Source organism: Pseudorasbora parva, chromosome 25 (assembly GCF_024679245.1).
Source record: "Pseudorasbora parva isolate DD20220531a chromosome 25, ASM2467924v1, whole genome shotgun sequence".
Lineage (NCBI taxonomy): Eukaryota > Metazoa > Chordata > Actinopteri > Cypriniformes > Gobionidae > Pseudorasbora > Pseudorasbora parva.
The window spans coordinates 19,643,046-19,666,504 of NC_090196.1; the positions used below are offsets into that span (position 1 = coordinate 19,643,046).

Here is a 23,459-nt window from a genome sequence, read left to right on the forward strand (position 1 = left end):
AGGAAAGAACATATTAGCAGTCAGTCATTGACTGATATAGACTTGATTTGAGAAAACGGCCCTACATCTTCAATTACATTGTGAGCAGTGTCTTCAATAGCAAAACATCAAGGCCTCGTCGGTAACTGCACAGTTGTTTTGTCTTTGAAAGAAGCCTTGCTTTCGAGGCAGCAGTGCCATCATCTATCCTTTTCCAAAAACACTGCATCCCTATCCTTAAGCTAGTGTATTTACAGTGAGTGGATTCGTTTTTAGTCTCTTGTTGGGTTTTTTAAAATGTAAAAGTCAGTATTTAGCATTGCAGTAGACTTCATATTGTGTTATTTGAATATAGATTAAGTTCACTCAGAGAAGTTGTCTTTAAGATGGTCAAAGTAACAGGGTCTTTGTGTACTTTTGCTAACTGAGAACGCACAGGTTACCAGTGGTGGTCAAAGATTTTACCTTACAATAGCCTTGACGATTAATTTGACATTAGTTTGTTAGTATATACAGTCTAATACACAATCCAACCGATGTACACAAATGAAACCCACACTGAGACCAAAATCTTTTCTTTTTTTTTGTTGCTAGGATTATGTTAAAATAGGCTGAATCTGTACTGTACTTCCTATGGTCTGGATATATTTTCATATTTAAAAACGTCTTATTTAAAATACCTGGCCTTAGTAACAAGTACTATATGGTCTTGTTGATTAGCTGTGATTTCTTTGCACAGAAATAGTTTTGTGTTAAAGATGAATGCACTAACTTTGAAATAATATTTTTGAATGTAAAAGTTGCTTTGCTGGATGCTGCTTGAACAAAACAAAGAACTAGCAAAATATGCACATGGAACAGTGAACCTCAGAAAATGGGTCACCGAAAGATCAGTGGTTAGAACCGTGAGTGACTCATGACAAAATATTACATGTTCAGCTGTTGCTGATTTCAGTACAAATACAGAACTCTCTTAAAATAAGATTCAACAACTTTGGTTTGCAGAGGGCTACCAACTACACACTGAATACACTACAGACGAGAGGTATCCTCCTTTACAATGACTTGAAATGCCAAAATAGAGATCAAAATAATGGCGTAACCTGTACATATAAATCAAAAAAGCTGATGTGGTCATTTATGTGAAACGCTTTCTTTTCAGAAAGTTCTATGGTTATTGTAATTCTAATTTCCTTAAGATAAAAAAAGACCGCAGAGTTAAAGTACCTCTACGAATCTCTATTAGTTCCGTTTCATTCCACATCAAATGCACCATCATGTGATGGATTCATTTGGCCATATCTCATGCATACGTATCCATCTTTGCATGTGACCTTATTAGTTATACTCCTGAATGTAATCGTTTAATAATCGGAATTAAAACAAAACTATTTTAAGAAGATATATTTGAAGCTAACTGTCTTTATGGTACTGAAATATGCATATATTATTGGGCTTGGCTTCTGTTTACCCTAAGATGTTGTCGAGAAGATGCTGTGATATTTCCTCGTTTTTTGGCGCTGTATGAATCTTAGTTCTTCTTCTTTAGTGCAATATTCAACATTCTGTCTTTAAAAGCTCAATGCAAAAGTAGATTTCTGCTGATTTGCTGTAAAGGGAACCATCCTGATGATCATCAATAAAAAACATAAAAGTTTGGAAAACCCTTTCTGTGTGGTTCATTTATTATTTTACTTTCCACTGACTGAAAAGAGGTGTATATGGACCGGTATTACCACCACAGAATTTTGGACAAATCCGGGAGTATTACTGACCAGATGTGGGAAATACATTCCTCACTGTAGCTCCTGCATGCATACGCATCAGCAACAGCATCTTCCTCATCTTACATTGAGCTCCACCTTTTCTGTCCTTCACAATGCTCTTTCTGTGTTTGTCTCTGTTGACCTCGTCTCCTGCAACTGCAAAACAACAGTAACGTAACCACCGAAAACACAACTAAATAATAACAGCGTACCTATTTAAAAAGTTGCATCAAGTGTTTTATCAATTTCTAAACTTACTGTTTTCTCTTTTGCCTTCTTTGACTGTTTCAGCTGGGCCTTTCTGGGATGAAACTATGAAAACCTCTTCCTCATAGCCTCATTATAAATATATAATGGAGGCAGGATACTTAAGACATAAAATATGGTTAGTAAGAAAAAATATTTAAGATAAAACAATATAACATTGGATATTAAAAGATTGCAACAACCTTCTGAATGTTACTTTTTAGAAGACGACTAGACGGTCTGAAAAAGGTTTTGACATGAAATAAATTAGTTTTACACAATACAGATAATCTTATCTGGTTTGTGCATGATGTTGAAGTGGATTCTTACAGCGATTCAGTCTGTAGCTGTTGGCTGAAACGGTGAAGTGTGACTGGCTTTGTTGTTAGGTTTCGCTAGAGAAATAAGCTACCTGATTTGCAAAAACGGGGGGCATCTATCACTATTGGTATGGTGAAACTATGCTAGAGATGCCACACTTTTGGTGTTGAAAGTCTTCTATTCATTTCTGTGAAACAATATAGAAAGATTAATTAAAGTGGGGTGACAAGATGCCTTCAAACTATAAGTTTTTCTAGTTTCTAATGGCTCTGTTAAAAATGATAAAGCTAATTTTATATTTACTTGAGTTCAAATATATTAAGAATATTTTATGGCTGTTAGAATAATGTTAGAGCAAAGCTAAAATAACGTTAACAACATTAGGAGAATGTAAGAATAACATTATAGGGGAGCATTAAAGTAATGTTAGGGGAATATTAAAATAATGCTAGAATAACATTAGGGGAATGTTAGAATAGTGTTAGGAGAATGTTTTAAAGTTTGCCCCAATGTTAATTTAACAATGTTAGAATAACATTAGAATAACGTAAGTCTCGTGTAGACAGGCCTTCAGACTGACGGCAGAAGGTCTGGACTAAAGCTGCTTTCATTGGCCAAGGACCGGCCAAATTCAGTGATTAGTTTTAGAGCAACATTAAAATAACGTTTAAATACCATTACTGGAATGTCAAAGAAATGTTAGAGCAGCGTTAAAGTAACTTTGAATAATGTTGGGGAAAGTTAAAGCAAATGTGAGAATAACATTAGGGGAATGTTCAAATAACGTTAGCGTAACATTACAATAACATTCAAATACCATTAGGGGAACGTTAATGTAATGTTAGAATAGCATTAAAGTAACATTTGAATAACACTAGGGGAACATTTGAAAATGTTAAGGGAAAGTTAAAGGGATAGTTCACCCAAAAATTATAATTCTGCCATCATTTATTCACCCTCAAATTGTTCCAAACCTGTATTAATTTATTTCTTCTGCTGAACACAAATTAAGATATTTTGAAGAATGTGGGTTCCATTAACTTCCATATTATGAGTGAAAATACTATAAAAGTCAATGGAGCCCATTAGCTGTTTAGTAAATGAATGTTAAAGAAACGTTAGAATCGCGTTCAAGTAACATTTGAATAATGCTAGGGGAACAGTCGAATAACTTTAGGGGAAAGTTGTTAGAATAACGGGAATGTTAGAGTAACATTAAAATAACGTTAGAGTAACATTAAAAAAAATTAGAGCAACATTGGAATAATGTTAAAGTAACATTAGAATAACATTAGGGGAATGTTAGAATAACATTACAAGCCTCTGGTGTTTTCCATGATTCCTGTTCTTTCTAACAACAACAAAGCACCAGAATGTGACGAGCCCGTAATCACGACTTCAGAAGTGGGAAGTAGGACATTTCCGATAACACATGAAGACGGCATTCAACAGTCTCTTCTCTCTTTACAATGACATTACCTCATACTAACTGAGCATCCACAGCCCTTCCAAAATCTCTTGGCAGGGGCTGAAGTGGTTGTAAGCCTCTCAGTCTCTGGGCACCGGCCGATGACACACTTCTTAATTCGCGAGCTCACCGTCACAGAGTACTGGACTCGAGCTGTTGCTATGACAATGTTTTTTTATATTGCCAGCAGGCAAGATTTTAGGGCAGAGAGGTGGGAGCAATTTATGATACCGTCTTTCAAACCTGATTAATGGCCTCGGTAAATGTCAGAATTTATATCTCACATAAATTGTGAAATGAATTATGCAGCTACTATGCAATTCAAACTAGGCAAAGTGAATATGCATGATATCTTTCACTTCAAAGAGCCGATTCTGTGTTATGTTTCACTATTCCACCCCATCAGGTCCCTCTGGGAAAACATCCACTGACTGGACGCTTAGCATATGTGCCCACAGATGAATGAAAATGAGCTAACAGCACAGTATGACTTCATCTTTAGCTCTCAGGTTGCCTGTGATGACACACACACAGACGTTACTTAGCAGTCACTCATTCAGCGCGGCTCTCACAGCTGAAGTCAATAAGCAGATGAGAATGAGAATCCGTCCCTATAGCAACACAGCAGCACAGCGGAGGGCAAAGCATGAGTCATCATTATTGTTTTGCATCACTCTTTGAGACATTTGCACCACGGATTGAATTTTAAAACCACTATTAGGTCTGAGAGAACAACAAAACATTCCAGGTAATAAATCAGTGGCTCGGTGCCTTTCATTCACAAAACAATAAACCACAAACAAAGACACTTTACAGCAATTTTATTCAGTAATACAATTCTCTAAAATGTAATACACTTATTTAAACATTACAGAGTAAACGCAACATTGCAAACAGCTGAACATTCTCGAAAAAGTCTATTGCAGGACATTCGGCACACATTTATTCATTGCCAAACAATACTTTTTGCATTTAATATAATAAAAATAAAATTTTCATTTAAATCTCAAAATAAATCACATGATCAAACATCATAATCATAAATCATAAAAGAATTCTAATATACACAAACCAAAAGATTTACTCGATTAGATCATCACTGGTCTATATGCTCCTTTGGATATTTATTTGAGTTGCATTACTCTGTGCAATGTAATTAAAATGGTGTGGGGTGACAAAAAAAGACGTGCAGACAATTACTATTGTCTGTAATGTCTCTGTCTCTCAGCCACCGAATCCAGGATCATAATTACTATCTGACTCCACCGGAGTGCAGAAGTACAACGGAAGAGCTAATTACTGCTTCTAGAGCTGTATTTGCTGACAGATCGGCTGATGAATCTCAGCCAAAGTTGTTCAAACAGAAGTGCAGATAGTACAATATTAGCAGCTTCCAAGCAGATAAAGATTGACCATATCAATCTTTTTAAACATATACTGAAAAACTGATCAAAAGAGTTTCCTAGACATCTACTCGTTGAATGCAAAGTTGGATGAAGGCTCTGCTACAGATGGAGACGATGGCCCGGCACTGGATACAGTACTGGAAGGGCTGCCAGTGTCTACACACACAAACAAACACACACAGTTACAGGTCCGTTGCATGAAAAAGATTTCTTTAAGAGCGTTGCAACAAACGTCTTTGTTCTCATCCAGTAATCCCCATGCCATTACTTCTGCAAGAGACATTCAAAATAACGGCGTGATCATAGATATGTGTACATAGATGCCTCATTCGACCAATCCGTGCAGGCACTAATGAAGCTTCTATATATATCTATGATCGTGCTAGGTTTTGACCTTCTCCGGTGAAAGTAATGTCGTTGTGAATATTAGATGAGATTTGTCTGCTATGAGGTAAAATAACAAATATTGTTCAGTTTCTCGCAGAAACCGATCGTTTTGTGTCATCAATGTGCCGCTGCGAGCCGCAGGTTTAATATGGATTCGTCTGTCTATGTGTTTTTTAATCTCATAGAAATACACCCCATTGACATGCATTATATGAGCAACGTGTTAAAAATCTTCATTTGTGTTCTACTGAAGAAAGAAACACACCTACATATTGGATGCCCAGGGGTAAACAGATAAACATAACATTTTCATTTTTGGGTGAACTATCCCTTTAACCGTCACTCTTACCTAATTGTTTATACTAAGCATTTCACAATAGTTCCTGGCAAAATGAGGCAATGGAAAAGCATTTGCTATATGTACAAAATCTCCCACAATAAACAGAGTATACTAAACAGAACAGGAGTATATATATATTAGGCATATAATATAACATACTAATATATTAATATGCTAATATTTCACATTGGGAGGTGGCTGTTTGAGGCAGTAATCTGGACTTGGATCGAGGCGCTTAGAAGCCGGTCGCCTTTGAGATCTACAAAACGAGCCAATGGCATGAGAATGCCATGGGTTTGCGGAATTTTGTGGCAATCTCGCATTATGTTTCTGATTCGGACCCTAGTGTTCACTTGCCTTTCTGAGCTTTTCTACTCTTCAAGACGAGCGTCTCTCCAGAGTGTCGGTGTTACGGCATGTTCCACATGTGTATTTCCATGGCATGTCTCTTCAAGCACGTCTTCCCTTGGCAAGACACCTTGCTACTCCTGGGGTTGAAACATTGTACCTGCAGCTGGATACTCCAGAGTGCTCCATATGCAGCCCATAACGTGGGTCATATGTGTATTCCTAAGTCCTCCCTGCGGGCAGGCATTGTGTTGCATTTCTACAGTGTACCTTGGTATTGGTGTTGAGCCTAGCCCCTAGTTCTTGCTAAAGACTCATGGCAAGGAGCTCTGGTCAGCAAAGGACACTGGAAGACAGCCGTTGTGGTGAAATTAAGATTGGGAACCCCCATTTCATCAGTAACTGACCTAATTCGTAGTATACTAACAGAACGGGAACGTCTCGGTTACATATGTAACCCAAGAAAGGGAACGGAGACGTTACGTCTCCATGCCACAACCGCTGTGCCGCTGATGTGGCCGGGGCGCTCAGCCTCGGCTCCTCAGCAGGTAAACAAAATGCCGCGATTGACACGCAGCCCATTTTATACCCACAAGGTGGGGGCGGAGTTGCGCTATGCGAATCCGGAGAGACGGGCATTCTCACACCATTGGTTCGTTTTGTAGATCTCGAAGGCGATTGGCTTCTAAGCGAAACCGTCATTCCATCATTAACTGATGTAACGTCTTCATTCCCTTCCTTCAGGGAATGAGGGTTACATACGTAACCGAAACATTCTCTGTTGTTAAAACTGGGGAAACTCTTAATGACTAGCTGACACATTCTAAGACTGAACAGGAACACAGCATTTTAAATGCAGACTGTACATCTACAAACTGAACGCAACTAGGCACAGACCCGGTGCATTTGGGCATGAACAATTACAAGTATCAAATTACATTCATAAACAGCCTCACAATAGTTAAGTGTGACCCCAGCTTAAATCGATGTAGGAGATTATGAGCTTTGTAACATGTTGGCAGATTCTCAGTACGTTTCATCAATCATCATTCACATGACCGCATTTATATAACCGACATCCTGCTGTATTGTCCTACATAAAGAGCCTCATGGAACTAATGTTATGTAACCAAAAACAGAACAATTACACTATTAATCTGAGAGATACATTTGTCTTCCAGCATGTTCCCGACCCTGCTTTCACAAACAATGATATTATAGTAAATGGGTTAAAAAGAGGCAAACATAGCAGTGACTAACGCAACCTAGATTTTTACTGAAAGCTGCTGCTAAAGCTCAGACTGAACATAAATCACTAAACTCTCAGGGGAAACTTTGCGGCATTAAAAGCCAACAGTAATCATCTAAATGGCAGAGCTAAAAACTAGAATAAACTTGACGACTTAATTTTTCGCACCAAATATGGGGTTTTGCATCTTGTCTAATAAGAGTGACCGTTTAAAGTGCCCTCAAAGTTCCTTACTCTACTGTAAAAACCGTACTGTGGAGGTACTATGACGGTTAAGAGATGGCAGTACATTAATATATATCATGGTAAAGTGAGGTATACTCACACCAGAGAGGCTGTGAAGCCGGTTGGTTCAGCTGGATCGGGGTGGACACTGGGGTCTCCTGACTATCAACATCTATTGATGGCTGAGAGTGTGACTCAAACATGGCAGACAGAGCTAAAGAGAAAAGAAAGGGATATGTGATTTGTACACTGCCGATCAAGAAACATTTTCTTATTAATATTCATATTATATAACATATACTATCACTTCTGATCAATTTAATGCATCTTTATGAGGGGTGTCATAACGGGGAGAAGGCTTCCAATGGCCAAACTCTTGAATGGTTGAGTATCAGTTTCCACAAAAATGCTAAGCAGCACAACAGTTTTCAACATGAATAGTAATAAGAAATCTTGTTAACATTATTTCATGTATTAACGAACATAATTACGACAAAATGCCGTAGAAGTATTGTTCATTTTTAGTTCTTGTTAACTAAAGAAGTTAACTAATGAAACCGTATTTTAAAGTGTTCTCGAAATGTTTCTTGAGTGTCAAATCAGCATATTAGAAAAGGATCAAGTGACTGAAGACTGGAGTAATGGCTGCAAAATTCAGCTTTGCATCACAGGAATAAATTACGTTTCAAAATATATTACAATAAAAAAAGGTTATTTTAAATGTCACAATTTTACAGTTTTTACAGTATTTTTGATATAATCGGAAACAAATGCAGCCTGATGATGCAACCCAATGGTGGACATAAGAGACTTCTTTCAAAAACAAAGAAAATCGTAATTATTCCAAACGTTTGACTGGTAGTGTATATAGCTAAATGCAAAGGCCCATTTTACATTGTAGTTGGAAATTCAAGAAGTTTCAATGTGTTCATTCAGGTTCAATTAATTACAGTTTCAATGCAAAAGTTATCAACATTCTCATTTAAAATAGATTTCATGATGACCAGGTGTAATAATAAACATAAATGTATTCGTCCACTTACATTTGAGCCTCTTGAATTGAGCCTCGCTCCCGTTTTTACACAGCGCCGTGAGGAACTCGTCCACCTGCTTAAGGGACAGTGAGTTGTGGAGTGTCTCCAGTGGGTAGATGGAGGGCACCAGGGAGCAACCTTCAAACCCTGCAGCAGAGTTCAAATCACAAACATTTTCAGTGGCAGCCATCATTACAGAAATCCCACAAACCGTCTTTGAGCTCTTGTACACAAAAAACAAAGAGCATCAAGCCAACCTCACCTACAAGCACTCCACCCAACACCATTTAGTCAATGGGTCTCCAGAGCTGATTTTAGGGGACAATTGCAGGAGAAAATCGCAAAGATGGAACAAAAGCACCGTGAAGCAACTGAAATTGCGTTGTACCATGTTGGCTTGTGGCACACTAGAATCTTCACAATTAATGTGACGAAAATGAAAGCAAGTTCTAGAACTTTGGTCTACTAACAAGTGTTTGGCATCTCATATGCAAGGTAATTTATTAGTTAAACAGCGAAATCATTTTTGTTTTGGTCTCTGTCCACACTGAGATGGTGTTTTTATTAAAGAAAACAAAGCTTTTCGAAAACACTCACCAAAGTGGATTTGAAAACGCTGTTTACACGTTGTAGTGTGGACTTGTGAAAACAGAGGTATTTCAAAACCACGACACGTTTAATCATGTGAAGCATATTGCACTGATGGCTCTTCATGTTTAGACCGATATTGTGCCTGTTATGTGCTATTCACTTTCAGACTGTTGCTAAAATCACTTTGCACGCTCGTCATATCACAGTCCTGCAAAGATGACAGAATTTACTCGCATTTGCTGTCCTGCGGCAAAACATGCGAGCTGTTGCGTTTTAAACCAAACATGGTGAGTGAGACCTGGACACATTAGTGCAGAACTTGTAAAACGATCCTACCAGAAGAATACTGTGATAACTTTATTATGTCTTGTTCATCTATATAATATCAGTGAGCTTTTATGAGGGCGTACACATGCGCAGTAAGGTGAATTTAGCGTTTTAAAATGAAAATGCAGTTTTCAAATGTATCCGCATTAATGCCTTACATGTTTAACCAGAATTCTGAAAACTCACAATTGCAAGAAGTAGTCAGATTTCCCAATTGCAACTTTATCTCAGGCAATTCTGACTTTATAACTGGTAACTGTGACTTTATATAAAGCAATTCTGAGATAAAAAGTCGCAATCATTTTTCTTTATTGGTGGAAACAAGCTTCCATATTAATTACCCTGATATAGTTGACTATAGTTAAATTACTTATTGCTTTCCTAGATTAATTATGACAAAAAAAGAAGATCCTCAACCTTTAATTCAGCACTTCATATGATAAGGAAGATTTGCATATTGTTAAAAAAAGCTTTCTTTATCTCTTAAGCTGGGTGCATTAACTCTTCTGTCCTTTACCATTGTTGGTTATCAGACTGAATGGTGTCACCTCCAGTGAACTGTTAACTTGAGAACTTCAGCAAGCGGATCATTCTGTCAGTGAGTTGAATTCTTAAACGAATCAGTCCTGATTTATGAGCGCATCATTTTTCAAGGAAGCAATGAAGTGTGTCAGGCTGCTTTGTTTTGCATAGCAAATCTAGTCATGCTGTTTGTACACAGCATATGGCAACATCTACAAATAAAAACCATTAAAGGGATAGTTGACCCAAAAATAAAAATTCATTGTTTACTCGCTCTGAAGTTGTTCCAAACCTCTTTGTTCTGCTGTACATAAAGGAAGATATTTAGAAGAATGTTTGTAACCAAGCAGATCTCAGGTCCCATTAACTACCATAATATTTTTTCCTACTATTGTAGTCAATGGGGCACGGGATCTGTTTGGTTACAAACATTCTTCCAAATATCTTCCAACAAATGTAAGCAGGATTGGAACAACCTGAGGGTGAGTAAATGACGACAGACTTTTTGGGTGAACTATCCCATTAAACTACTCTGGCTACTTTTATCTCCAGACAAACCAGAAAACTATGAATCTCAAAATATAGGTAGGTAACCTAATGAATCTGATTGTGCATTACTTATTGGTTTTTAGTAGTATATATATAAAATTATTCCTGTGATGGCAAAGCTGAATTTTCAGCAACCATTACTCCAGTCTTCTGTGTCAGTCCTTCGGATCTTTTGTAACATTATAAATGTCTTTTTCTGTTACTTTCTGACCTAAATACAGGGAGTGCAGAATTATTAGGCAAATGAGTATTTTGACCACATCATCCTCGTTATGCATGTTGTCTTACTCCAAGCTGTATAGGCTGGAAAGCCTACTACCAATTAAGCATATTAGGTGATGTGCATCTCTGTAATGAGAAGGGGTGTGGTCTAATGACATCAACACCCTACATCAGGTGTGCATAATTATTAGGCAACTTCCTTTCCTTTGGCAAAATGGGTCAAAAGAAGGACTTCTGAAAAAGTCAAAAATAGTGAGATATATTGCAGAGGGATGCAGCAGTCTTAAAATAGCCAAGCTTCTGAAGCGTGATCATCGAACAGTCAAGCGTTTCATTCAAAATAGTCAACAGGGTCGCAAGAAGCGTGTGGAAAAACCAAGGCGCAAAATAACTGCCCGTGAACTGAGAAAAGTCAAGCGTGCAGCTGCCAAGATGCCACTTGCCACCAGTTTGGCCATATTTCAGAGCTGCAACATCACTGGAATGCCCAAAAGCACAAGGTGTGCAATACTCAGAGACATGGCCAAGGTAAGAAAGGCAGAAAGTCGACCACCACTGAACAAGACACACAAGCTGAAACGTCAAGACTGGGCCAAGAAATATCTCAAGACTGATTTTTCTAAGGTTTTATGGACTGATGAAATGAGAGTGAGTCTTGATGGGCCAGATGGATGGGCCCGTGGCTGGATTGGTAAAGGGCAGAGAGCTCCAGTCCGACTCAGACGCCAGCAAGGTGGAGGTGGAGTACTGGTTTGGCCTGGTATCATCAAAGATGAGCTTGTGGGGCCTTTTCGGGTTGAGGATGGAGTCAAGCTCAACTCCCAGTCCTACTGCCAGTTTCTGGAAGACACCTTCTTCAAGCAGTGGTACAGGAAGAAGTCTGCATCCTTCAAGAAAAACATGATTTTCATGCAGGACAATGCTCCATCACACGCGTCCAAGTACTCCACAGCGTGGCTGGCAAGAAAGGGTATAAAAGAAGAAAATCTAATGATATGGCCTCCTTGTTCACCTGATCTGAGCCCCATTGAGAACCTGTGGTCCATCATCAAATGTGCGATTTACAAGGAGGGAAAACAGTACACCTCTCTGAACAGTGTCTGGGAGGCTGTGGTTGCTGTTGCACGCAATGTTGATGGTGAACAGATCAAAACATTGACAGAATCCATGGATGGCAGGCTTTTGAGTGTCCTTGCAAAGAAAGGTGGCTATATTGGTCACTGATTTGTTTTTGTTTGGTTTTTGAATGTCAGAAATGTATATTTGTGAATGTTGAGATGTTATATTGGTTTCACTGGTAAAAATAAATAATTGAAATGGGTATAAATTTGTTTTTTGTTGAGTTGCCTAATAATTATGCACATTAATAGTCACCTGCACACACAGATATCCCTCTAAAATAGCTAAAACTAAAAACTAAAACTTCCAAAAATATTCAGCTTTGATATTAATGAGTTTTTTGTGTTCATTGAGAACATGCTTGTTGTTCAATAATAAAAATTAATCCTCAAAAATACAACTTGCCTAATAATTCTGCACTCCCTGTATGTCCTTGCTGGATTAAAGTATTTCTTTCTCTCATAGTGTGTGAGTATGTGCATGTATAAAAAGCCTATAATTATATAAAAGCCTACTATTTTATGAGAAGGATTAATAAAAATAAAAATGTATATTGAACATCAGTGTTGAATCATAATTCAGGTTTTATCACTTCATAAAAGCAAAACAGCTACATGTCTTTTAACCAGCTACATGTCTCGTGTGCCAAATTCTTTTTTCCGTCTTGGATAATGGTACAATTGCATTTTTTGTCAATTAATTTAAGTACTCCGAAAATATTAAAAAGGTGTAAGATGGCTTCATAACAGCATTATACTTACTCTATGCAGATGTCAACATAAGCAAACGGTCTTCACATTCATCCAGCCATATGTACATGCATGCAGTAAGAAAAGAGGAACAGAGGTTATGAGGTGTTATACAGCAGAAAGAAAGGCCACAGAGTGAAGAAAAGCAAGAAGTCAGATAAAAGAGCAGAGCAAATACTGTAATGCTATTGCATAAGCTGAAGCATCACACTTTGTTGCACGTTTACGTCAAAAATGGGCTAATAAGAGCAGAAGTTGGGGAATGACTGAGCAAATGGCAAGAGGGGCTGACCAGAGAGGCATTTCTGGGGGTTTTGGGACAGAGTAGGTGGGAGGAACAGCGGTGTAGGTGGGCAGCAGAGAGCCCAGCTAACAGCTTTACTACCTGATGCTCATCTAAGAGCACTGAGGGGGAGAGAGAGATGAAAGACTGGAAGGATGCAAGAGGTGAATGTTAACAGAGGAGGACAACAAATGTCTGGAGAGAGGAACTCTGGGAACGTAGAGGAGAAGAGAGAAGGTAAAGAAGAGTGTTAGTTCTTAAACTAACTTTTTTTAACTTTTATTAACTATTATTATTATACTTGTATTAATTTCTCATTAATGAGGGATGATTAATAAATGATTGATAAATAAACAAAATGTGTTTGCGTTCTCTTGCAAAAGCAGCAAATATTTTGCGGGGGAACAGCAAATATTTTGCGAGGGAACGCAAAGTTTATCAGGCGGAACAGCAAATATTTTGCAAGGGAATGCAAATTTTCTCACTGGGAACAGCAAATATTTTGCGGGGGAACGCAAAGTTTATCAGGCGGAACAGCAAATATTTTGCAAGGGAACGCAAATTTTCTCACTGGGAACAGCAAATATTTTGTAAGCAGACCCAAAGTTTCTCAGGCGGAACAGCAAATATTTTGTTTGCGAACGCAAAGTTTCTCAGGGGAAACGCAAATATTTTGTAAGCAAATGCAAAGTTTCTCAGGCGGAACACCAAATATTTTGCGAGGTAACAGTTTCTCAGTGGGAACAGTAAATATTTTGTGAGCGAAGGCAAAGTTTCTCAGGCGGAACAACAAATATTTTGCGAGGTAACGCAGTTTCTCAGTGGGAACAGTAAATATTTTGTGAGCAAATGCAAAGTTTCTCAGGCGGAACAACAAATATTTTGCGAGCGAACGCAGTTTCTCAGTGGGAACAGTAAATATTTTGTGCGTGAACGCAGTTTCTCAGGCAGAACAGTAAATATTTTGCGAGCGAACGCAGTTTCTCAGTGGGAACAGTAAATATTTTGTGCGCGAACGCAGTTTCTCAGGGGGATTTCAACAAAAATATCTTCATTTGTGTTTCGAAGATGAACAGAGGTCTTATGGGTGTCGAAGGACATGAGGGTAAGTAATTATTGAGATAATTTTCATTTTTGGGTGAACTAATGTTTTAAGTACGGACAGACTCTTACAGTTTGAGTACAGGAATATTGGTAAAATAGAGGAGAAGGTGGACAGTAAAGAGTAGTGATTTTAACCTATTAATATCTCATTTGTAATACATTTTTAAATAAAAAAGTGACACTATAATAATAATTAAAGTCCGGGCACAGAAATTCTGGGAAGGTAGAGGAGAAGAGAGAAGATAAGTATTAATAATATTAATTTCTTATTTGTACTCAAACAAAACAAATACTTACAAAGTACATAAAATACTTTAATAAAAACGAAAATAAAAAACATTTTGGGAAGATGGAATAGATGGAAGGTAGAAAAGTACCAGTAATACCAGTAAAGCTTCAATTTAATAAGTTATTTAAAAAAAGTCACTTGTTTTAATTTGTTAATTTAAATGTCTTAATTAATTTTTGAGGATGGATTGAGTCAAATTCATAAGCAGAATAATTTACATCCGTTAACAGGAGGAAAAATCTGAGTAACAGGAGGAAGAGTAGGAGGATAGGAGGGAGAGGGATGAGGTAAGCAAAGATGTGGCAGAGATGGAGGAGGGATGGAGTGGGCCGTAGGGAAGAGAAGGCTTCAGGGATTCAGGAGGAAACGAAACAGCAGGTTGAGGGGGAACAAAAGGATGACAGAGATGGAGGAGGAGGAGGAGGAAGAGAGAGGAAGCAGCACATCGCAATGAGGATCCACTGCCTCAACCCCTGCTGAGATGTTTTACAGGAGTGACTCAGCAACATATAAGTGATGACCTGAAATTAATGTTCGTTTTGTCAGGACCCACAACTATTTTCAGAGGCAATCAGAGAGTAATTAAAGTCCATGTAAGAAGCAAAGCCTCCGAATACAGCCTAACGATTGAGCAAAGCTCTTCGCATTATCAACAAATGTTTAACTGATGCTATTTGTATTTGAATGAAACATTTGAGTTTCATAGAGCATGCAAACACTCCTGAAGTTTCATAATACTGTAAGTTGTACTTATAAAGTCAGCTGTAACAAGCAGTAATAATCTTGACCTGAAGCAATTTTTTCTGTGCATTTCTGTTCTATACAAGTTAATTGTACAGAACATGCATATATACCACAAACTATTGCCTCTGTATTATCTAACTGGTATACTTATGTGTTTTTAGACTGAAGAAACAGCCCAAATAAATTAATATTACCAATTAAAAATGATTACTATTAATTACATAAATAACAATGAAATAAAATGACAATCATTTTTAATAAAAACTGGCATTAACAGTGCAAAATGCTAATGATCGCAAATTACAATTATTATATAAATAATAAATAAAATAAAATGACATCAATAGTGCAAAATGCTATTGGTCAAAATACATTATAAAAATAATAATTGAATTACTAAATTAATAATGAGTTAAATTGACTGACATCAATATAAAATAATACCAATATTATATAATGCAAAATAATACTAATATCAAATGACAATTTATTACATAAATACTAATAAATTAATATATTAAATATTACAAAATGAATTAATAAATAAATAACTGACATTAATGTTGCAAAATGCTATTGTTGTCAAATATAATAATTAATAATACCTATAGGTTACATTTTATTTTAAAGTGTCTTTGTTATTGTAATTATAAATTTAAATATTGAGTACTAAAGTAACAATATATACACTGACTATAGGGTTAGGATTAAGCCGGTTGTACACTGTGAGTTTTAATGTCGTACGAACTCGCATCCGATTTTTTTCACTCGGGAGAAAGCGCGTGGACATCGCTGATGCTCGTATGGTCGTGGCTTGCGGCGTGAGAGAAATTTTAAGATGAGCCGAGCATATTATGCTATATATAAACCATATAGGCTAAATTGAGTATTATTAGGCAAAAGTCTGCAACAACAGTGTGTGCATACTCTCTCTCTCTCTGTTTTCCTATCCGAAGATAAAGTCGTGTCGTGTACCAGCTGCTTTGACGTGATTATCAGTTTAACTGGCTTGTAGCGTGTGAAATATCTCACAATCTCCCGAGTTTCCGACTTCGCACAGTATACGCCCTCCTTTAGGGTTTGGTTTAGGGTTAATTGCATGCAATTTTTCTTAATTTTTAGTGATTACTAACTACATGTAACATATGGAACATTTGACACTGTACAATAATTTGATACCTAATTATATAAAAATGTATAATGTATAATAATTAAAATGAAAAAAATAAATAAACATGCAATATGAAATCCTGGCTGATTTGTGATGTATTTCTCAGTAGCTTAAGCATCCCGCATCTGATTGAATTTATTTAACGATTTTACTGGCTTCAATAAGTTGCACTTTTTTTTCTTCTTGAGATCCCCTTTAAATGGGCCGGCCCAATATTTTTCGCACTTTAAATCGGATAGAAATTTTTTTTCTCCAAAAGTAGGCCAACAAGTTCAACCGCATTTTCCATTACAGCCAGCCATTCTACTATAAATCACAATGCAAAACCTAGTTTTGATGCACTGCTAACACTATATCAGTGGAAAAACAGGATTTTTCATTTGTGCTGACAGCATGTCAATAGACAATCTTCATCAGTCTTGTCAAATATGCTAAAAGACTGGAAAATGACTGCCACATGTTGATAGGGAACACATGGATGGCCTGTCTGGGTTTTAAGATTTGTGAGGGAAAATGATTTTGCCTCAAGCCGTGTTATGACTGTCACATAAAATAAGCAATGTTTGATCATTGATTTAACTCTTCTCTGGGATGTACAGGGTTGAGAAAAACACTTCAAATTCAACCTCACCAAAACCCAACTAAACTAGATTCTCTACAGAGACACCAACATTCAAAAATGGCTAGGCTTAAACAATTGCTTCATTTTATGAGGGTTCAGTCTATCAGCAACAGACGTGTCTGATGAGCAAACTTGGAATAAGTATAATGATCCTCTGGAAAAGGCAAAACTGAGCAAAAGTCATAATCTTGGTAAACACTGAAGTGTAAAAAGTGAAGCTTTGACACATAACTGCCAGCTTCTTGAAGATGTACAGGATAAGAAACAATCAATACGAAAGAGCATGCAATTATAATTATCTACATACAGCATTCAGGTTTGTTAAATAAATGAACATTTTCATGAATTTAATTGCAATCAGGACAAAAAAGGTTAACCCTCACCCATTAGCAACTATGCTTATAATGCAAAGTTATTTGAGCACTGTTTCCAAATTACAGTAAATATATTTAAACACCGCAAAATCATACTATTTCTCAAATAAATTGTTTTTTGAATTCCTTTTTAAGAACTATTTGATATTTTAAAGAGGCCATATTATGCCATTTTTCAAAGTCTTTTGTTTTTGGGGTCTACTAGATTAGGTTTCATACTGGAATGTTCAAAAAAACAGATATTTTTTCACATATTTTACATTATTTCAGAACCTCTCTTCCCAGTCTGTCAGTAACACTTTTTGGTTCTCGTCTATGAGGCAAAAAGTGCAATGTGCTCTGATTGGTTGGCTGGATCACTGTGATTGATCAGTCGCTTCAAGCATGTTTTGGAACCTAACACCTCTTACAATAACTGTGAGTTTTAACACACTACTAACACAGTGGGAGTTATTTAAATTAGGAACATTGTGACTTGTTTGTTCCTGGAAGAAAACTTCAGGGAGTTCAGAAACGGTGCTTAGTGCTTTAGAGAATAACTTTGTAACTTTGCAGACCTTTTTCATACTCAAACAGCAACATTGCAAACTAAAAAAAGTTGAAAATGTAAAAAAAGCATAATAGGTCCTCTTTAAAACAAATGGGGTTTTTTTGCAATCAAGAGGCATATTTTTGCATTTAAAGTAATGCACATAACACATATGTTATGTGATCACTAAAGCAGCAATGGTGGTGGAAGGGTTAACCATTTCTAAATCTAGTGGATCGACATGAAATGTGGTCACACGAACAACAATATATCAAGAGATATATTCTGTACACAACCCATGCATCTAGCCAATCAGAAGAAGGAATGAATTAAGCTGGGTGTGTCTTGTGAATTCAAAGGAAAAAGGTGAAGAAAAGCCTCCTTATTTTGTGAAAAGAATTCAACAAAAATCACAAACGGTGCTACATTATGAATGCTATGTTGAAGCAACGGCAGAGGACATGCAGGAGAGTGTCAACAAAACAAAAACATGGACTCCAAACATACCATTAGTCGGATGCCTGGCATACGACACAGAAAATCTCTTTACTGGCGGCATAGAGAGCAGCTCTGAGGAGATAAAAGAGGCATTCTGCATTACTCGTCTCACTGTGCTCCTCATGAGCTTTTGGTCTTAAGCAAAACTACCAGATTTTTTAATCCTCCCACAATCAAACGTTTCTGTCCCTCAATAAATCTTCTATAACAAGCAGGTAAAAGTATCAGTGGGGCCAGATGTTGCCCCGATGTTGAATGTGGAGATTGAGAAATAACAGATGGTCACACCAAACTATCCAGCATTCTCTGTGCTATAGCATCCTTATAGATGCAGCATGACATGGCAGTATTTTGAGTGGGATTTCAAATGTCTTAGATGAGGTAAATCTCAAAGACACAGCACCACCCTGTGGACAAAACTGTTAATGCTGCTACCAGGGAGTGAGGAGAGAAATTTTATTTAAAATAATATAGAATTTAAAAATAAATAAACAAAATGTATGTATGTGTATATATGTGTGTGTGTGAGTGTGTGTGTGTGTGTACAGGTGCTGGTCATATAATTAGAATATCATCAAAAATGTGAATTATTTTGATTAATTCCATTCAAAAACTGAAACTTGTATATTATGTTCATTCCTTACACACAGACTGATATATTTCAAATGTTTATTTCTTTTAATTTTGATGATTATAACTGACAACTAAGGAAAATCCTAAATTCAGTATTTCAGAAAATTAAGACCAATACAAAGAAAGAATTTTTAGAAATCTTGGCCAAATGAAATGTATGAACATGAAAACACAGAGCACTAAATACTTAGTTGGGGCTCCTTTTGCCTGAATTACTGCAGCAATGCAGCGTGGCATTGAGTCGATCAGTCTGTGGCACTGCTCAGTTTGCTCTGATAGTGGCCTTCAGCTCTTCTGCATTGTTGGTTCTGGCATATCGCATCTTCCTCTTCACAATCCATAGATTTTCTATGGGGTTAAGGTCAGGTGAATTTGCTGGCCAATTAAGAACAGGGGTATCATGGTCCTTAAGCCAGGTACTGGTTGCTTTGGCACTGTGTGCAGGTGTCTTGTTGGAAAATGAAATCTGCATCTTCATAAAGTTGCAGAAAGCATGAAGTGCTCTAAAACTTCCTGGTATAGGTTTGCATTGACCTTGGACCTCAGAGAAAACAAAGTGGACCAAACATCAGCAGATGACATGGCACCCCAAACCATCACTGACTGTGGAAAATTTACAGTGGACCTCAAGCAACATGGATTGTGTGCCTCTCCTCTCTTCCTCCAGACTCTGACACCCTGATTCCAAAGGAAATGCAAAATTTACTTTCATCAGAGAACATAACTTAAGACCACGCAGCAGTCCTTTTTGTCTTTAGCCCAGGCGACATGCTTCTGACGCTGTCTGTTGTTCCAGAGTGGCTTGACACAAGGAATGCGACAGCTGAAACATGTCTTGCATATGTTGGTGCGTAGTGGTTTTTGAAGCACTGAGTCCAGCTGCAGTCCACTCTTTGTGAATCCCCCTCCCCCCAATTTTTGAACGGGTTTTGTTTAACACTCCTCTCCAGGGTGTGGTTATCCCAATTGTTTGTACACTTTTTTTCTACCACATCTTTTCCTTCCCTTCGCCTCTCTATTAATGTGCTTGGACACAGAGCTCTGTGAACAGCCAGTCTCTTTTGCAATGACCGTTTGTGTCTTGCCCTCCTTGTGCAAGGTGTCATTGGTCATCTTTTTGACTGTCAAGTCAGCAGTCTTCCCCATGATTGTGTAGCCTACAGAACTAGACTGAGAGACCATTTAAAGGCCTTTGCATGTGTTGAGTTAATTAGCTGATTCGAGTGTGGCACTAGGGGTCTTCAATTATAAACCTTTTCACAATATTCAAATTTTCTGAGATACTGAATGCGATTTTTTTGAGGGATGAATTTTCAATGAATTTAAAATAATTAATTTCAATAAATAAATAAATAGTAGAATCATATTAAATAATTCCTTTAAAATAATGTATTTGATTCAGATGAAAATAGTGAAATGCATTCCTTTCTGATGTATGCAGGACATTAGAGTGCAATTTCCAATAAATGCTTACAATATATTCATAAGACCAAGAATTATTCAATTAATCTTTAAAGATTGTGGTAAAAGCATATTTACATTTGTGTTATCATGGTTATTATCCATCGTAATCCATCAAAACACAATCCCAGAAGTGTCAGAAGATACTACATTTTTCTCTTTTGCATAAACTAGATGGCAAATCTGTGCAAATTACTGAACAAATGTTTGTTTACGTGCACATGCATCATGCAAATAATCAGTTTGGAGTTAGCAAAGGTGACATACTATTAGTAACAAAATTACTCAGTTCCTGTGGAAACCTAATTTCTCAAAGCGAGACCTTGATAAACAGCAAGACGCAAATGGTTTAGGGCAGGGGTTTTCAAACTGGGGTCCGGGGACCCCCAGGGGTCCTCCAGAAGGTTCTAAGGGGTCCCCAGAAAATTTCAGAGAATAAAAAGACATGAAAAAAGTGCATAAGTCTACCGAATATTCTAATTGTTTAATTTCTAAATGTTTCTCTTCTTTCTTGCCATATATACATTTTAGAATTGTATGTTTGCTTTCTGTCTTTAGTGGGTTTTTCTCACTATAGTCCCCTTTATCTTTCTCACTGGGATTGTAAGGCAGTTTTCTTAACATAGTATGTACGTTGCCTGCATACACTTATTGTGAAAGTTGTATACAAATAATTTTAATTAAAAATGTTCTTCTTCAGGTTTATACATCCAACATTAATAGCTAATTTAAGATGGGAAACAATATATTGTATTTATATTGTCACACGTACTATTTATCTAACCATGTAAATGTTTTTGGTACATAAAAATAGATGGATTTAAAGAAGGGGGTCCCTCATAAAGGTTCATCATATTTGGGGGTCCTTGGCATCATAAAGTTTGAAAACCCCTGGTTTAGGGACAGCTCCTGCTGTGTAATGACTCGATTTGGGATGTTTTTGAAGGCTAGAATAAAATTTCAAATATCTTTTGAATAAAGTATGCTATAAAAAAGTCACTAGGAAAGACACAGCATAAAAGAAATAGTCTTAAAGGAATGTTGAAAGATCATTAACAGTGGGGTTTTTGTATTAAGTGAGAGTCTATTAAGTGAATGGGAATTATCTGAAAGATATTCAGAAGAATTGTTAGCTGTGACATTTACGACGATCAGAATCTTCAGGTATTCTGGTCACGGTGGACGAGGTGCATCATAACCCTGTATGTGTGTGTGTGTTTGGGACATACCGGCTTGAGAAGACAGATTCTTCAGCGAGGAGGGCTTTTTGCGGGGAGCTCGTGTTAGGTCTCGCAGGTTGGGGAAGGAGGCACTGAAGAGGCCCGCACACTGGGCGCCTGCGAGTTGGAGGGAGACCGTGGGGTGGTGTGGGTGGGAAGGGGGTGGGGAGGTGGTTAGTAGTGGTTAGTTTTCACAAGTGAACATGCAGCTTCTCATTTAAAAGAAGTTAAAGGGATAGTTCACCCAAAATGAAATGATCTGAAGCCACATTCACAAAACATCTTAAGGCTAAAAGTAGCTCTTAACTTGCCGATTCAGGAGAAACTCTTAAAAATAAATGTTGGTGTCAGTCTTAATTTTAGAACTCTAAGAGTATTTCACAAATAATTTTATGCTAAAACCAGCTCCTAAAAAAGTGAGGAGTAGTCAAGAGGACTCCTGAGTCACTAAGCATCCTAAAATGGCTGTTGCTGGCAATCTGCCTTAGCGATCCGCCCAGAGACACTATACACCAATGAGGCAATAGAGCTTTGGGTGCTGTGACTTTTCGTCATAAATGCAATAAATATTTTGATTTATAGATTTTAATCTGTGGTGACATAAGGTTATTTACAGGAAATATGCATTGAATGATGGAGAATAAAACATTGTGGTCAAGTTGAAAATATGTCCTATCGCCAGTGCTGATAGCCTTGTTGGCGGGTCGGGTGACCCGAATTTGAGTTCCAACTCGTGGACCTTTCTCGAGCTTTCTCTTGAGCTAATAATTATATGCAGACCATTTGAAAGAGCTCCTCCCGAACTTTGTTTATGAAACATCATTAGAAGCTTAAATTCTGCAATCAGATGCAGGTTGACAATTAGCTGAACATACAGTTTTTTATTTTACAACCTTTATTTGAATATGGCAACATGATACCTTGTTCTACAACATTTCTATGATTAACTGACTGAGACCCCGCCCCCATCAGCCAATCACTGTGGTCATAGTTAGTAAGCGTGATGACATCATCCAAAGCAACGCGGTCAACCCCGCCCTTACTCTTAGCTTAAAACTTCTCTCTATTCCTTAGAAAAACTCTCAGCTGCTTTGTGAATAGGATTTCAAGAAAAAACTCTTAACTAAGAACTTTTACTGCTACTTAGGAGAACTCTTAGTAAGAAAAAAATGTTTTGTGAATACGGACCCTTTTCTATAGTTATAGTACTTCTGTATTTTAACAAAACGTTAAAAGGATGAAATTATTGCCCAAAAAAATGTAGTTTAGCAACACAAAAATAGATTTTAAATATAATTACTACTATAAATCACTTAAATAATTGTATATGGGGAAGAGACACTTATTTGTTATTGACTCAAAATGTTCATTTTTGGTTGAACCATCCTTTATGATACATCTCTACCTACAGCCACTAGAGGGCAGTACTAATAAAACAGAATCTGTTTAAAAGCTTACATGGAAGACATGCCAGATGCAACATGCACTTAGTTATAAAATAGTGACCAGCAAATCATGCTATAAGTCCTTAGTAAGGTGCAACCAAACCTGGGAAACAGTGTGCATTGTTGCTGTGCAAAAGTTATTTGGAGATAGAAATAGTTCAGACAAGAATAGCAGAAGAGTCTTGCCAGCAGCCATATTTAAACCACTACTGGCAGCTTGGGCACATTTTAAACGCTG

The 23,459-nt window shown here is 37.2% G+C and overlaps 1 protein-coding gene across 3 annotated transcripts in view; it reads right to left on the bottom strand.

Moving 5' to 3' along the window:
* Positions 1-4,584: 4,584 nt before the first annotated feature.
* Positions 4,585-23,459, bottom strand: part of ppip5k1b (diphosphoinositol pentakisphosphate kinase 1b) — a 47,443-nt gene continuing 28,568 nt past the window's right edge. For 2 of the 3 annotated variants that reach the window (XM_067435941.1, XM_067435942.1), the window contains 5 exons: positions 21,786-21,893; positions 18,472-18,534; positions 8,779-8,916; positions 7,836-7,949; positions 4,585-5,342 (listed from right to left, as the gene is read on the bottom strand). In XM_067435941.1, coding sequence (XP_067292042.1) covers positions 5,251-5,342; positions 7,836-7,949; positions 8,779-8,916; positions 18,472-18,534; positions 21,786-21,893 — 515 coding nt within the window. In that variant the 3' untranslated portion in view covers positions 4,585-5,250. The remainder of the gene's footprint in view (positions 5,343-7,835; positions 7,950-8,778; positions 8,917-18,471; positions 18,535-21,785; positions 21,894-23,459) is intronic. The other variant, XM_067435943.1, reaches the window with a different exon arrangement.